Source organism: Morone saxatilis, unplaced genomic scaffold (genome assembly GCF_004916995.1).
Source record: "Morone saxatilis isolate NCDOM2014 unplaced genomic scaffold, NCSU_SB_2.0 Contig15, whole genome shotgun sequence".
Classification (NCBI taxonomy): Eukaryota; Metazoa; Chordata; class Actinopteri; family Moronidae; genus Morone; species Morone saxatilis.
The window spans coordinates 12,282,637-12,296,741 of NW_023339707.1; the positions used below are offsets into that span (position 1 = coordinate 12,282,637).

General features: G+C 43.0%; 1 protein-coding gene across 1 annotated transcript in view; it reads left to right on the top strand.

Moving 5' to 3' along the window:
• Nucleotides 1–14,105, top strand: part of dip2ba (disco-interacting protein 2 homolog Ba) — a gene marked incomplete in the record, with an annotated part of 42,449 nt that overhangs the window by 17,619 nt on the left and 10,725 nt on the right. The window contains 24 exon segments of the mRNA XM_035656915.1: nucleotides 2,508–2,579; nucleotides 3,894–4,049; nucleotides 4,216–4,341; nucleotides 4,494–4,730; nucleotides 4,829–4,957; nucleotides 5,362–5,373; nucleotides 5,726–5,845; nucleotides 6,340–6,537; nucleotides 6,843–6,934; nucleotides 7,016–7,126; nucleotides 7,545–7,668; nucleotides 7,925–8,034; nucleotides 8,708–8,810; nucleotides 9,189–9,253; nucleotides 9,360–9,453; nucleotides 9,730–9,849; nucleotides 9,956–10,070; nucleotides 10,547–10,686; nucleotides 10,823–10,959; nucleotides 11,489–11,569; nucleotides 11,656–11,783; nucleotides 12,003–12,117; nucleotides 12,381–12,582; nucleotides 12,722–12,834. Of these exon segments, the coding sequence (XP_035512808.1) occupies nucleotides 2,508–2,579; nucleotides 3,894–4,049; nucleotides 4,216–4,341; nucleotides 4,494–4,730; nucleotides 4,829–4,957; nucleotides 5,362–5,373; nucleotides 5,726–5,845; nucleotides 6,340–6,537; nucleotides 6,843–6,934; nucleotides 7,016–7,126; nucleotides 7,545–7,668; nucleotides 7,925–8,034; nucleotides 8,708–8,810; nucleotides 9,189–9,253; nucleotides 9,360–9,453; nucleotides 9,730–9,849; nucleotides 9,956–10,070; nucleotides 10,547–10,686; nucleotides 10,823–10,959; nucleotides 11,489–11,569; nucleotides 11,656–11,783; nucleotides 12,003–12,117; nucleotides 12,381–12,582; nucleotides 12,722–12,834 (2,900 nt within the window).

Below are 14,105 nucleotides of genomic sequence, written 5' to 3' on the forward strand. Positions count from 1 at the left end.
CACACACACACACACACGTGGATACATTTGCTTCCTGCACCTCAGGGGAGTTTTTGGCCAATGGGCTAGCTCTCCAGGCCAGTTGGCCCTCTCTGTTAGTGTGGTGTTCTCCAATCAGCACATTCCTCTTTCTGTAGACAGTCACAGGGAGACGATTTTGGCAGCACACACAGGGTGGGGTAACGCTCACATCCTGTCCCCTGACCTCAGATTATACACGCACGCACACACACACACACACACAGTCACTGTACTGTGTTGCTCATGCTCGCACTCAAAACACCACATTCTTGCTCTCAAAACGTACAGCTTTTCCTCTGTTTTAAAGCAGCTGTCACAGTCACTCTTTCAACCCAGAGCCCTCAGTGTCTCTCTGCCCACTGCCAGCTACAGAGCCAGTGTGGTCGTGCCAGTCCACGCCTGTTGTTATGCCCCCACACCAGTACAGACTCTCCTCTGTCTGTGTTAATGACCTCCCTCCCTCCATCTTTCCAACCCTCCATTCCTCCCTCCGGGCACCACTTGGGCACCAGCGCTGGGCTTAACAGAACCCTGTCTCCGACAACAATGACGCTCCAGTCCACTGCAATCAATTTGCCGCTGATTGCCCTGCTTGCATGTCTATCACCGGGTGTTTTCCTCTACATAAACAAGCCTGTAGCATACCTAAAGAGAAGGAGAAACAAAGAAAAAGAGACGAAAAACACATTTGCCAGCGTGTGTACCCAGGCATGAAGTCAGAGCTGAATGCTGGCCATCCCATCTGAGCTTTTTTTACGCAAAGAATGACAAAGCACTCGGCACTCAATCACACACTCCCTCTCACCAAAACTGTCTCTGACTTTGTTTTGCACAGTTTTTCCTCTGCAAATGTCTGCTCCCTCCCTCTTTTTTTCACTATTTCACAGTGTTGTGAAACCTCAAGAGTTTCCTCCATGGGAACGATGAGAATTAAAAGTCTGTAAAACTCAAATTCAACCCATTGGCAGTTTACATACTCAACCCTTAAGGGAGCTTAGGAATCTGTTGTTTTTCCAGGCAAACGCCACACACAAGCGGATAGTGACCTGAGTGTGAGAAAGTTTTAAGATACAACACACAGAATATGAGTCACACATGGGACCCTCCACCCAGTGCCGGCTTATCCAACCCACCACCCTCCAATCTGCTGTTGAACTTTGGCTCCCACCTTCTATCCTCATTTCATTTCCATTGTTGTTTCACTCTGGGCTATGTTCCCTCTCTCACCATGTGTTTATCACCTCAACCCCCACAACCCTCTCCTCCCAGTTATCTTTGATTTTTCTCCTTTTTCTCCTCCTCTCAGTAGGTGACCTCTTGTCACCGGTTAGGGTGTGGTGGAGGTGTCAGGATTGAGGCTAAGCAGTCCTTTGGCACATTGCACTTGACATAGTATGAGGTGTTATCACTGGACACCGAGGAAGGAGGATTAACTGATTGTTTGTGTGTACAAGGGAAGTGTGTATGTATATTATTTAAAGTTCCCAGTGTGTAACATTTAGGAGGATCTATTGGCAGAAACCGAATGTAATATTCATAGGTATGTTTTCATTACTGTATAACCTGAAAATAAGAATCGTTTTTGTTAACTTCGAATGAGCTGTTTTTATCTACAGAGAGAGCGGGTCCCCTTCTGTGGAGTAGCCATCTGTAGCCTAGATTAACAAACCCGACACTGGCTCTAGATTGGGCCTTTAGTGGTTTTCGGGTCATTGTAGTTTCTCCCCAATGCCCAGAAGATTGAGCTGAATTCAAATGGTTGCAATGTGGATCTTCACTGCTAGATGCCACTGAATCCTACACACTGGTGACTTAACTAGGTAGGGAGTGTCTTGCATGTATGTTTGCTGCACAAGCAAGACTATGTGTTCTGGGGTCCCAGTTAAGTGGACTTTGTCCCGCCTCTATTGCTTTTCAGCAAACTCTGGAAGCCGTGGGAGTCCTGCCAGTCCAAGGCTGAATGAGGAAGGGGTGGGGCTGGGTGTACACTGGAAAAAGGGGGGTAGGGGGGTGGAGGAGATAAATCGTTCAGTCCCATGTGAAACTGGCTCACATGGCTTCCTTTTTGCTCTGCTTACTATCCCAACTGTTCCAGATAGCCTTCACTTTTGCCATTGTTCTCTGCCCGCCACAGTTATCTGCTGGTTGCTGTAGTCATATTTGGGTTTCGTTGCCCAGAGGAGGTTTTTGTGCTCCCATCATGTTTGTTCACCAGGGCTAATGTAAGGCCAAACAATGGTGTTATCTCCTTGCCTGGTTGTAAATGGACTAGGCTATCAACATGTGGAGTTCAGTAGATTTGGTTTAAAGAGGATTATTATTATGACTCAACCCCTGCAAATGTATTAGCTAAAGCAGAAGCTGTGTGTGTTTGTGTGTGTGTTAGAGGAGTGTGTACTTTATCTGGTTTGTGTGCGCAGTTGCCTGGTGTTTGTGTGATAATTATGACTAACATAACGGTGTGGTGTCGCTGTCCTCTCTCCTAGGTGACATCACGCAGAAGGGCTATGAGAAGAAGAAAGCCAAGCTGCTGGCCTCCTACATCCAACATTTGCCAAGTGAGACCATTTCTTCTTCTTTTGTTCTTTGCTTTATATCTTTTAACTTCTGAGCCCCACTTCTCTCTTTCCTGTGTAATTCTCACATAATCTGTCAGCATTCTTGGAACTGGTCGCTCTGAGACTTCAAAGTAATTGCATCAGAAGAACTGAAGTCATGACTGGAAGTTGCGTCTTAGTTTTAAATGTGAGAGTTTTTTTTTTTTTTCCAGCTTAATATAAAAAAAAAGTAACTTCACTGAATGTCCAGTGCAACTGTAATTCTCTTTGTCCAGGACAATTTATAGCTTTCTGTGGCACTCTAGTGGCCAAAATGGGAAATGCACTTAAAATCTAACTAACATCTAACAAGTTCCCTAAAAGCTGCACCACTGTAGCAAATTCCCTGAGTAACAAAACCACTGCACGTCTCGGTGGTTGTGCTGTCACTTGTGAACCCCTGAACACAATCAGCTTAAACCACTGTCGGTTTACAACTAGTCACAGAAATGGGGAAGTACAAGAGTTTTGCTGTACTACCATGAGTCAGTCACATCTGTCCTCGTTGGTAAGCTGATCTGTTCTGTTTTTCTCAGTCAGCTGACTCGCTTGAGGGTGCGGTGTTTCCTCTGGAAAAATTGTACCACATTAGCATTGGCATGAACAAGTCCTTCTTCATGTGTCACTGTAAGATAATTTAAAAAGTGGAATATACTGCACATCGTTCCCTGCTTGTTTAACCTTGGCCTGGTTTGGCTTGAGCACACAGGGAATTGGAAATTACTGCAAAAACCTAAATCTCATATGAATAATTCTCAATTTAATGCTTTAATTAAGTTCCCATGCTTGTTAGTGGAGTCTGTTTTCTGTTGTGTTACGGGCAGCTTGCCCTGGATGTCGAAGCAGATATTGGGGTGCTTCGAAGCTCCAAAGGTCACCTCCTGCTCCTACACCCATCCCCTCAGTCCCCCGTATCCCTCTGAACCATCATCTCCTCAGAGACTCTGTTGCATAGGCCTTCTGGGAGGAGAGGACAGTTGACTAAAAATATATGAGCTTGAATCTAGCCTAGTTTCATATACTGCGTTAACATTATAAGTTGCATCAGTCAAGTGAGTGTCCTTATTTTACTTCATGCTCAGAGGCTCAGTAGTGAGTCTAAATTTAGAGAGTCTCTCTGAGTATCATATAATATTTATACCTACATGTAGCTGTAATGGCATTATGTAAAGCAAAAGCAAAAACTTTCCAAAGGCCCATGTTTGTTTGTTGTTTATTAATGTTGCCCTACATGGGTTTTTATTGACTTTGTACATACCTACTTCTGTTCTGTAGATGTGGATCTGTCTCTGCCAGATGTACAGCTTTCCCCAGGTCACAGTGCCGATCCCAGCCCCAGCCCTGAGGGCCCGGGCCCCTCCACATCTTCAGCCTCCAGACACCACCGTGCACACCGTAGTGGAGGGGCCAGGGACGACCGCTATAGATCAGGTACACAGCCTACATGCAGCGTATATGGAAAACACACACTTCAACAAACCATAAATCACATTAAATAATCGTCAACCTGTGAACTTGCTTGTTTATATATTTTTTTCATTCTTTCTGCCTACCTCACTTGCTTGACTCACTCTGTGTATTGTTCCTGTTTACATAGACATCCACACAGAGGCTGTGCAGGCGGCACTGGCCAAAAACAAAGAGGAGAAAATGGCACTGCCCATGCCAACCAAGAGACGCTCAGCCTTTGTCCAGTCTCCCATAGATACCTGCACACCTCCAGGTAAAGCAGATTTCTCACACACAATGGGCAGCTGGTCAGTGTAATGATTATGGGATCTGCTTTTCAATAACAATTTTAAATGTGTCATTTGGGGCTAAATGTTGTTAAAAATTAAGAACATCTAAATAGTCAGGATTTTCTCTTTCCCTCAGATACATCTTCTGCATCAGAGGATGAGGGCTCACTGCGCAGAAAGGCAGCTCTCAGTGCAGTACTAGCCCAGAGCCTGCAGAGTCCTGATTACTGGATCAACCGTTCCGTCCAAAGCTCCTCCACGTCCTCGTCTGCTTCCTCCACCCTCTCCCATGGAGAGCCCAAGACGCAGCCGCAGCCCCAGATCACACCCGCTGCTTCCTTGTTGGCCGATGTACTGGCCCACACGCGCATAGGTAGTTTTCAGTCATAAATAAAGCTCCAATATTAACGGGTACATCACAGTGGTGGTTGGTTGTTTTCTTGCCAACACTCACTTTCTCTTCTCCTTCAGAAAACAGTGTGCCCCCAGATGTGACATCCTCTACTCCCCAGGAGAGAGGGTCCAGGGTGGACCTGCCTCCGGCAGTCAGGGGCATGAGCCGTGGGCAGAGCCGCTCCAGCATGCTGGATACCGCTGACGGTACACTTAAACTCACGCAAGCCAAGATGTTTATAAATGTCTGTTAGTGGTATAAATGTAGAAGAGATGAAAGAGAAAATCGCATTAATCTTAATTCTATTCCTGGAATTTGGAAACTGTCACCTGGTTGTCGATGTTCTTCTTCAGATTGGGAGGTTAAACCATTTGCATGTTCTTATCATGGCAACTGAGTGAGATTTTCTGTTTTGCACTTACCGTGTGCGGTGACGAAGCTGATTTGAGTGCGTTCAGATCAATAAACAATCTGCTGCCATGTTCATCCAGAATCATCTTCAACCTCATCCTCATTTCACTGTGTGGTGAATGCTGCTAATGACAGTATTTTGTGTTCTTTCTTTTGGGTCCATTAATCCTGTCCCTGTCTTGCCTTTGATTTAAAAAAGGAAAAAGAAAAGGTAATATAAATCGAAACTGGGGAAGGGGAGGGATGCTGAAGACGCCCAAATCAGCTTGCTTTCCAACCTGGCGTCTGTCTATCTATCTTCATGTTTGTCTTGTGTCATAGGTTTAGACGTAGAGAACCTTGTATATTTATTTTCCTAAAGATCGTCCAATCTGTGTCTCCTCAAGTACCAATTTCCCCTTTGAACTCTCTCGCTGCTGATTCTGATCCTGACTGTGTGTGAGAGCGTATGGTGAAGTAGAGATTTGTGTTAGAATAGAAATGCATGTGTGGGTGTGCGCGTGTTCTTTTGTTTGTTTGTTTACATATGTTTGTGACAGTGGCTGTTCTTGGTGTTTGTCCAGGCGTGCCAGTCAACAGCAGGGTGTCCACTAAGATCCAGCAGCTGTTAAACACACTCAAACGGCCGAAGAGACCACCACTCAGTGAATTCTTCGTTGATGACTCTGAGGAAATTGTAGAAGGTGAGAACAGTGCCCATATGCATTCATGTTATGTTTTTGCTTTTGTAAGAAAAATGGGAAATAATCACAGGAACGGGCCCTGAGTTATTCGCATTTATCATGGATGAATTTCACCATCCCACATAGGCTGCTAAACAGTAACTCACAATTTGTTGAATGGGTTGCTTCATTCAGACTGATGGGGTGGTATTTTCTTCCTGCTTTTGATATCACCTTTTGTAAAGTTATTTTTTAATACTTTACTTGTATAGCCGTTGAGCTAACACAACAGGGAAATACTGTTTATTATGTTGTTCATTGTACAGTAGCCAGGTAACAGAACAATTATTTTAAAGTTTTTTTTTTTTTTAAACAGTTTTAATTACATGGAAATCTTAATAAAACTACCATAATGTTTGTGACACATCTGTTGTGTTATCCACAGTGTCATTGTAGGGTTACCCTTATTCATAGCTTCTCCTAATCATCTACTGCCTCCCTCTGTTGTTGTCCAGTGCCCCAGCCAGACCCCAACACCCCAAAGCCAGAGGGACGTCAAATCATCCCCGTGAAGGGGGAGCCTCTCGGAGTGGTCAGTAACTGGCCTCCTGCCCTGCAGGCTGCCCTGGCCCGCTGGGGGGCCACTCAGGCCAAGAGCCCTGCCCTCACTGCTCTGGATATCACCGGCAAACCTCTCTACACACTCACATATGGTGAGCAGGACCTCGACTCATAGAAATGTTAATGTAGACAGTTAACGGAAAAGGTTTTTGTTCAACTTCTCAGTTTATAAAGTTCGTATCCACAAAATGTAAATGTGAGATATATTTCACACATATTGAGCTGGTTCAACAGAATACATATTTTTTGGCTTGAGCAGAATAACACCTACATTTCCTCCAGTGTGGAGCTATAGTGGGTTGTAGAGTTCAACTATCCTGGATCAGTTATACAACATTAATACATGGACAACAAACACGACATTTTAAAAAGCATCATTCACTTTTCTTCTCCACAGGCAAATTGTGGAGTCGCAGTCTGAAACTGGCCTATACGCTGCTGAATAAACTGGGCACCAAGACAGAACCTGTCCTTCAACCTGGAGACCGGGTAAGAGTCCTGTCAGTCAGCACTCGGTACAGTAAAGTATAAAGGAACATGACACAGAAAATGAGTTTCTCTGTTTCGTAGGTGGCGCTGGTGTATCCAAACAGTGACCCCGGCATGTTCTGGGTGGCTTTCTATGGCTGCCTTTTAGCTGAGGTCATCCCTGTGCCCATCGAGGTACCACTCTCACGACAGGTAAGGATGTCACTGTTGTCGAGGGAATTCCTCTGTAGTGATCACTAAACAGAACATCAGATGTAATTCTTTATAAAAGATGGAGCATGGAAGCAAACCGTTAATAATTCAGTCAGGTCTCAACTGAGTCTGGGATTTAATAAATGATAAACTTGGTCATTTGTAACTGAGCAACCATTTTATTAACTGTTTTATAAAACGTTCAAATTATTATGTCATGTATGTTGTTATAATAAACACCGTGTATATCGTATATGTAATTCCTCATTGCTCATATGGCTATTTAAAACAAAATATGGATTTATTATATAACATATTGACAACTGAGTGTATGTGTGCTTTTTAATTCATACAGGTTTGTATACTGGCCTCTCTTTGCATGTCCCAAGTCTCTTGACCTTTGTCTCTCTCTCCGTAGGATGCAGGCAGCCAGCAGATTGGCTTCCTGCTGGGTAGCTGTGGTGTTAGTCTGGCGCTGACCAGTGAGGTGTGTCTTAAAGGGCTGCCCAAGACACCAAATGGAGAGATCATCCAGTTCAAAGGTCAGTCAGCCCAAATGCTGCTTGGGAGCCATTAGAAAGGCTCATTAGAGGGAAATTACAGTGTGATGTTCACTGGCCAATTTAGGGCCACAGTGTGTGAGTGGGTTGTAGTATTGGCGGTTCACCTTTGGCCTTGAAAACCGGAGGTTGCAAGGTGAATTTAATGCAGCTCCAAATTAGTGTACATAAACGCACTTTCCTTTTTTTCGTGTGTCAGCTAAAATATTTCTGTATGTTTCTTTGTGATGTTTGCCAGGATGGCCGAGGATGAAATGGGTAGTGACAGATACAAAGTACCTGACCAAACCATCCAAAGACTGGCAGCCTCACATCCCCACGGCCAACACAGACACCGCCTACATAGAGGTACATAAATTCTTCTTTTTAGCATTTCTACTTTGGTACATACCAAAATTTTAATTGATTTTACTGATCATAAATGAATTGTAGAAAGGTTCAGTTTCTGTATTTATTAAATCTGAAGTTAGAACTCTTCTGTCTTTCCCAAATTTTTGAGTCACAGGGTGACTGAGTATTTTCAATTACTGCAAAACTGTCCTGCATCTAGAAAGTGAATAAAATCGTCTTTGAAAACATATAATACATTTGTAGTTTGATGTTATCCTATGTGTTTTATTGGGATGTAAAGATATATCGCGAGACAGTGAAAGACAGATGAAAAGTGAATCGTTACATTATATGTTGTGGTATCAGCAATAGAAAGAAAAATATATTTTGTCGATTTAAATAAATAAATCTTTTTCATTTTGTTAAAAAAATGTGAGAAAATTGTATAGTGAACCCAGTATCCTGAATTGTATCAAATGAAATAAAAGAGTTGAGTGTATTGTGACATCTATAGTGTTTTATTGTGCTTTCTCCATTTTCTTTTTTTGTTAGTGTTTTTATGCCTTTTAAATTTGACTTTTATACATGTATTTGTTAAATCCATGATTACTATTATTATTATTGGTTTGTTTCCAGGTAGCTTATGCTTTCTTGTAACTTTGTCGATGTTTGTGTGTCTCTTCCACCAAAGTACAAAGCAAGTAAGGAGGGAACAGTGATGGGAGTCGCTGTCTCCAAGATCTCCATGCTGACCCACTGTCAAGCCCTGTCGCAGGCCTGTAACTACTGTGAAGGTCAGATCTTAGTGCTTTGTGTAACTCTTACCTCTCCTGCTTCTCTGTCTCTCTTATACTCTCTCTCTCTCTCTCTCTCTGTGTGTAAGGGTGAGACACTCAAGCTTTATAAACTAAGCATTAGAAATTATTATATTATTAAGTTGAAAAGTGCTCAGCTCTTGAGCTCTTCAGCAGCACATTTCATCTGTAGCCTGCCCCATCATTTATTTTCACTCTCTCCAGCTCAAAGAGAGGCTTAGGATCATGATTAGAGTGAATATACACTCTAATGGACCACAAAATTACATTTTTGGTGGCACCCAAGTGATGCATCTTTTACACAGTTAGCTGCTGATTGTACACATATTCACTTTGTTTTTGTGTTTTCTGTTTTAGGGGAAACACTGGTCAATGTGTTGGACTGCAAGAAGGATATGGGCATGTGGCATGGAGTCTTAACGGTGAGATTGAATGCAATCAACAATGTACCGTATATCCAGACTAGTTCACTTTTTTAATTTTGGTATGTAGCAAAATGTGACATTAACAATATGTGCATTTTTCCAGAGTGTCATGAACAGAATCCACACCATCACAGTGCCATATGCTGTCATGAAAGCATGTCCCATGTCCTGGGTGCAAAGGGTCCACATTCACAAAGGTACAGCCAATTTCCGATCTTACTTTTATATTATTAATATTATTATTATTTTATTGTCTGCGCAATTGTATATATTTATTTAATCAGGTAGGGCATATATTAAGTAACAGGGGTATTATTAAAAGATCATTACTATCTACAAGACCACAACAATGGCAACAAAAGTCACTGAGCAACAGTATAGCAAACACAAACTGTATACATGATTGATGAGAACAGTAAATACAATATGTAAGAGCACTATATATATAAAATACTCCCCTTATCCACTGATAGCACGAGTGGCCTTGGTGAAGTGCCGTGACCTCCACTGGGCCATGATGGCCCACAAGGACCAGAGGGACACCAACCTGTCCTCGATACGCATGCTCATTGTGGCTGATGGAGCAAACCCATGTAAGTCACTTCTCCTGCACAAACATAGTCTCTTTCTAATAATCTAATATCATGTTTTTGCCCTGTTCTTGTATGAGTAACGTTTTTGTCCATTGTTTGTTATCAGGGTCTGTGTCGTCGTGTGATGCCTTCCTGAATGTGTTTCAGTCTCATGGTCTGAAGCCTGAGGTGATCTGTCCATGTGCCACCTCTCCTGAAGCCCTGACTGTGGCTATACGCAGGTATTACATCTGCATACTCACATGCTCTAGGAAGAGACACTGTGACACTGGAGAGTTCAAAACCAGTGTGGTTTTGCATGCAAACAACAAGAGTAGCTTTTCACATAATATTCACCATTAAGGCGCTTATATTTAGATGTCTTGAAATAATAGATGTATATTGTGTTTTTTATTGACATGTAAACAACCATCGTGTAACTACCTGACTTGTAGGAAAGAGGAAGTAAGAAGGAACAAAGACAAATAAGTAGATAGAGTTGTGGTTATAGCACCAACTGGCAAGAGTTTTGTGCTTACGCGTCTCTTCCTAAGATCATACTTTTCTTAGTTCAGTTTAAAAATAGTGTGTAGGCTAAAATAATTGCACTACTTTAAAAGTAAATCAACTCAAAAATAATACCAAACCAGGGGATTTTTTTTTGTGTGCTTAATACTGCCCTCTGGCCTGTTCACTTCTCTTTTTGCCTTCACTGTAGGCCTGGTGCGCGAGGGGCTCCACTACCAGCCAGGGCCATCCTGTCCATGGGCGGGTTGAGCCACGGGGTGATCAGGGTGAACACGGAGGACAAGAACTCTGCTCTCACGGTTCAGGATGTGGGCCACATCATGCCTGGAGGTTAGCCACTGGCTTTAATTAGCACTGCTGAAGTGCAGCAGTTGCCACATTTACTAAACTAAACTAAACTTTATATCAGAATTCAGGTATGTAAACATACCTAATGTTAAAATTGTGACCTGGTTGTGTGTTTCAGCTCTGATGTGCATTGTGAAACCAGACGGACCTCCTCAGCTTTGCAAAACAGATGAAATAGGAGAGATTGTGATCAACTCTCGGGCTGGAGGCACCATGTACTACGGCCTGCCTGGCGTCACCAAGAACACATTCGAGGTCCGTCAAAGTTTAAAGAACTAAGTGGCTCATTCCAAATCTTTTCTTGACACACTAGTATACAGAGAGAGAGAGAGAAGACAACAAATGTAGTTTGCAGCAACATTTAAATCACAACTCTACTTAAAAAGTCATGTCAACACTTGAGAATGGACTTTCTGGCGACCTGCCCAGTGAGTCCCCTGCTTCTTGTCGAGTGAGTGTGTGCTGGGTTCAACTCTACTCCCCCTTGAATCTGCGCAGGATTAGCTGGTTTAGAAAATGGATGGATGGATGGGAAAGAAGCACAGCTTAAAATGATCCACTAGATGGAGCCACAGTCACCATGAATTTGTTATTTATTCCCTCATGTAGCGCCCAATAAATGTTTTCATTTAAATATTTTTAGGCAATAAATCACCTCTAAACTAAACTTTTAACCACAGTATCTCAATTCTTCTGACAATCCTTTAAAATATAATGTCAGGGTGAGATTTACTGTACTGTGTGTATTTGAGTCCAATGTTTGATTTGTCTTCCAATCCTGTAGGTGATCCCCGTGAACCAAGCCGGAGCACCTATAGGCGAAATTCCCTTCTCTCGGACTGGTCTGCTCGGATTTGTAGGACCTGTAAGGCACACACAGAAATAAAGAGTTAGCCTTCTGAAATAAAGGACTTCTGTTTTCCTTACTGAGTGAAACTGTCTGGTCCACAGGGAAGTCTGGTGTTTGTTGTGGGGAAGATTGAGGGGCTGCTGATGGTGAGCGGGCGACGCCACAATGCCGACGACCTGGTGGCCACCGCACTAGCAGTGGAGCCTGTCAAAACAGTTTACAGGGGGAGGTGAGACACTGTCTGCTCGTAACAGTGGGCACAAAGATCCGTTCAGCCACACACATGCTCATATGAGTAATGATGATTTTGTGATGTTTTATGGTAAATAATAAAAAACTGCTACTGTATATCTGCTCAAACTAACAATCCCTTTAACATCTTGCAGCCGTTCCCTTTGTGTTGGTCCGGAGTGTGTGAGTGCTCATTTCTCTGTTGTCATTCATGCAGGATCGCTGTGTTCTCAGTGACTGTGTTTTATGATGAGAGGATAGTGATCGTGGCAGAGCAGAGGCCTGACGCCAGTGAGGAGGACAGCTTCCAGTGGATGAGTCGAGTACTGCAGGTAAATCAAATATATAGTGTCACCTAGTGTGAATATTCAATACATTTTTACTTTTGATAGTATTTTAGGTGTTCTAACTCTCCCTTTATTGCCTAAAGTTCAGTTTGAAAGTGATTTATCATGCTGGATGAAATTAAACTTTAAAGGTTTGTACTGAGGTTCTCAAGTCTTAAAGAGACTCAGCAGCCTTTTCTCAGAAGGACATTTTATGATATACTGTGTTCATTTTGCATTTAAACTATATCACGTGATTTTCTGCACAGGCAATCGACAGTATCCACCAGGTCGGCCTTTACTGCCTTGCACTCGTCCCAGCCAACACCCTCCCAAAGACGCCCCTCGGAGGGATCCACATCTGTGAAACCAAGCAGAACTTTCTGGAAGGGAACTTGCACCCCTGTAATATCCTCATGTGCCCGCACACCTGTGTTACCAACCTGCCCAAGCCACGCCAGAAACAGCCAGGTAGGCCGCCTTAGACCATACCTACTGATGTTCACTGTAGAACATCACAGCATACGAAGTATCAGAATATTATATGATGTTATTTGGTTTGTGCTGTTGGCATCGTGACTCTGATTGTCTGATTGTCCGATCTGTTCAGTGGACGTCGGTCCCGCTTCTATGCTGGTCGGCAACTTGGTGGCAGGGAAACGGATCGCCCAGGCTACAGGTAGAGAGCTGGGTGTGGTGGAGGACCAGGATCTGATCCGAAAGGTACTGTTTGCCACACAAACCCTGAACCACACAGCCTTTAATTAAGTATCACTTTAATTTAGATTACTGGGAACTGTTATACTTAAAGCAATCTGTAACATTAACACCTTGACAGTGAGACAAAATGTATACTAATAAACAACAATCAACTCTTGCTATTCTTAATAACTGTATATTTTACACACTATATTAAAGCTGCAATGATTATTCGATCTAACTATTTTGATCGTTTAAGTGATTAACTGACCAAAAATGCCCAAAATATGAGGGTTCCAGCTTCTCAAAAGTTGTCTTAACATTATTGTAAACTGAATGTCTTCGGTCTCCTAGAAATTGTTTTATAATGTTTTACAGCCCAAACAATGAATCACTGATCAGAAAATGATCAGCAAATTAACTGATTCTAAAAATAATCCTTAGTTTCAGTCCTGCTGTATATTAAACACAAATCTATTCAAATGAAACTGATGCATAAACTGGAAATGCTCTGAATGTGTTTACCAAGTTACCTAGACACTGTAACAGTCAGTGGAAAATGGATACTGATCAAATCTCTGTTGTTCTGCCTTTACTTTGCTTGGGTTGGGCTTTAGCTCTGTATGTGGCCCACCATGATGGTAAGGCTCTAGCCGGGCCCCCCCCCCCGACCCGTCTTTGCTTCTGCTGCTTCTGTCAGTCAGATGTGCTTTTGCAGCCGTGATATCCCGATGGCCACCAGCAGCAGCTTTGGCCCGACGCACAGAGATGACTGTTCAGGCTGGTTCCTTGGCCAGCAGGGGTCCACACACCTTAAATAATATACAGTAATACATTAAAAAAGGAGTTAAGTGCCGCTCTCCATTCATCAGTGTCCAATAATAGACTCCCTCTGCCATCCCCTTTTTAAGATGGGAGTTGGCCGGCAGCCTACTTGCTTTGCCAAACCAAAAGCTCAGCAATAAATTAAGTGACATTCATGCACTTGTAAGTGAATGAAAGCTTCTTGCCTCTCTTGCTTTAAGCAGGTAATGCAGTCTCATAGCATCTGTGACCATTGCAGACCATGTCATCATACACTGTGATACATTATGCTAATATTTTGAAACAAACCCCCAAATAAAAGCATTAATTAGGAACATTTTCGTGTGCACCTCTGCTCGCTGTGTTCACTGTGATGCTCCCACATGTAGCATGGCTTGATGAGTGGTCAGGGCAGCCGGTCTGCATGATGTGACTCCTGATTCATTATTAACCAGAGCACGTCCTGTTGTCTGACTGAGAGAGAGAGAGAG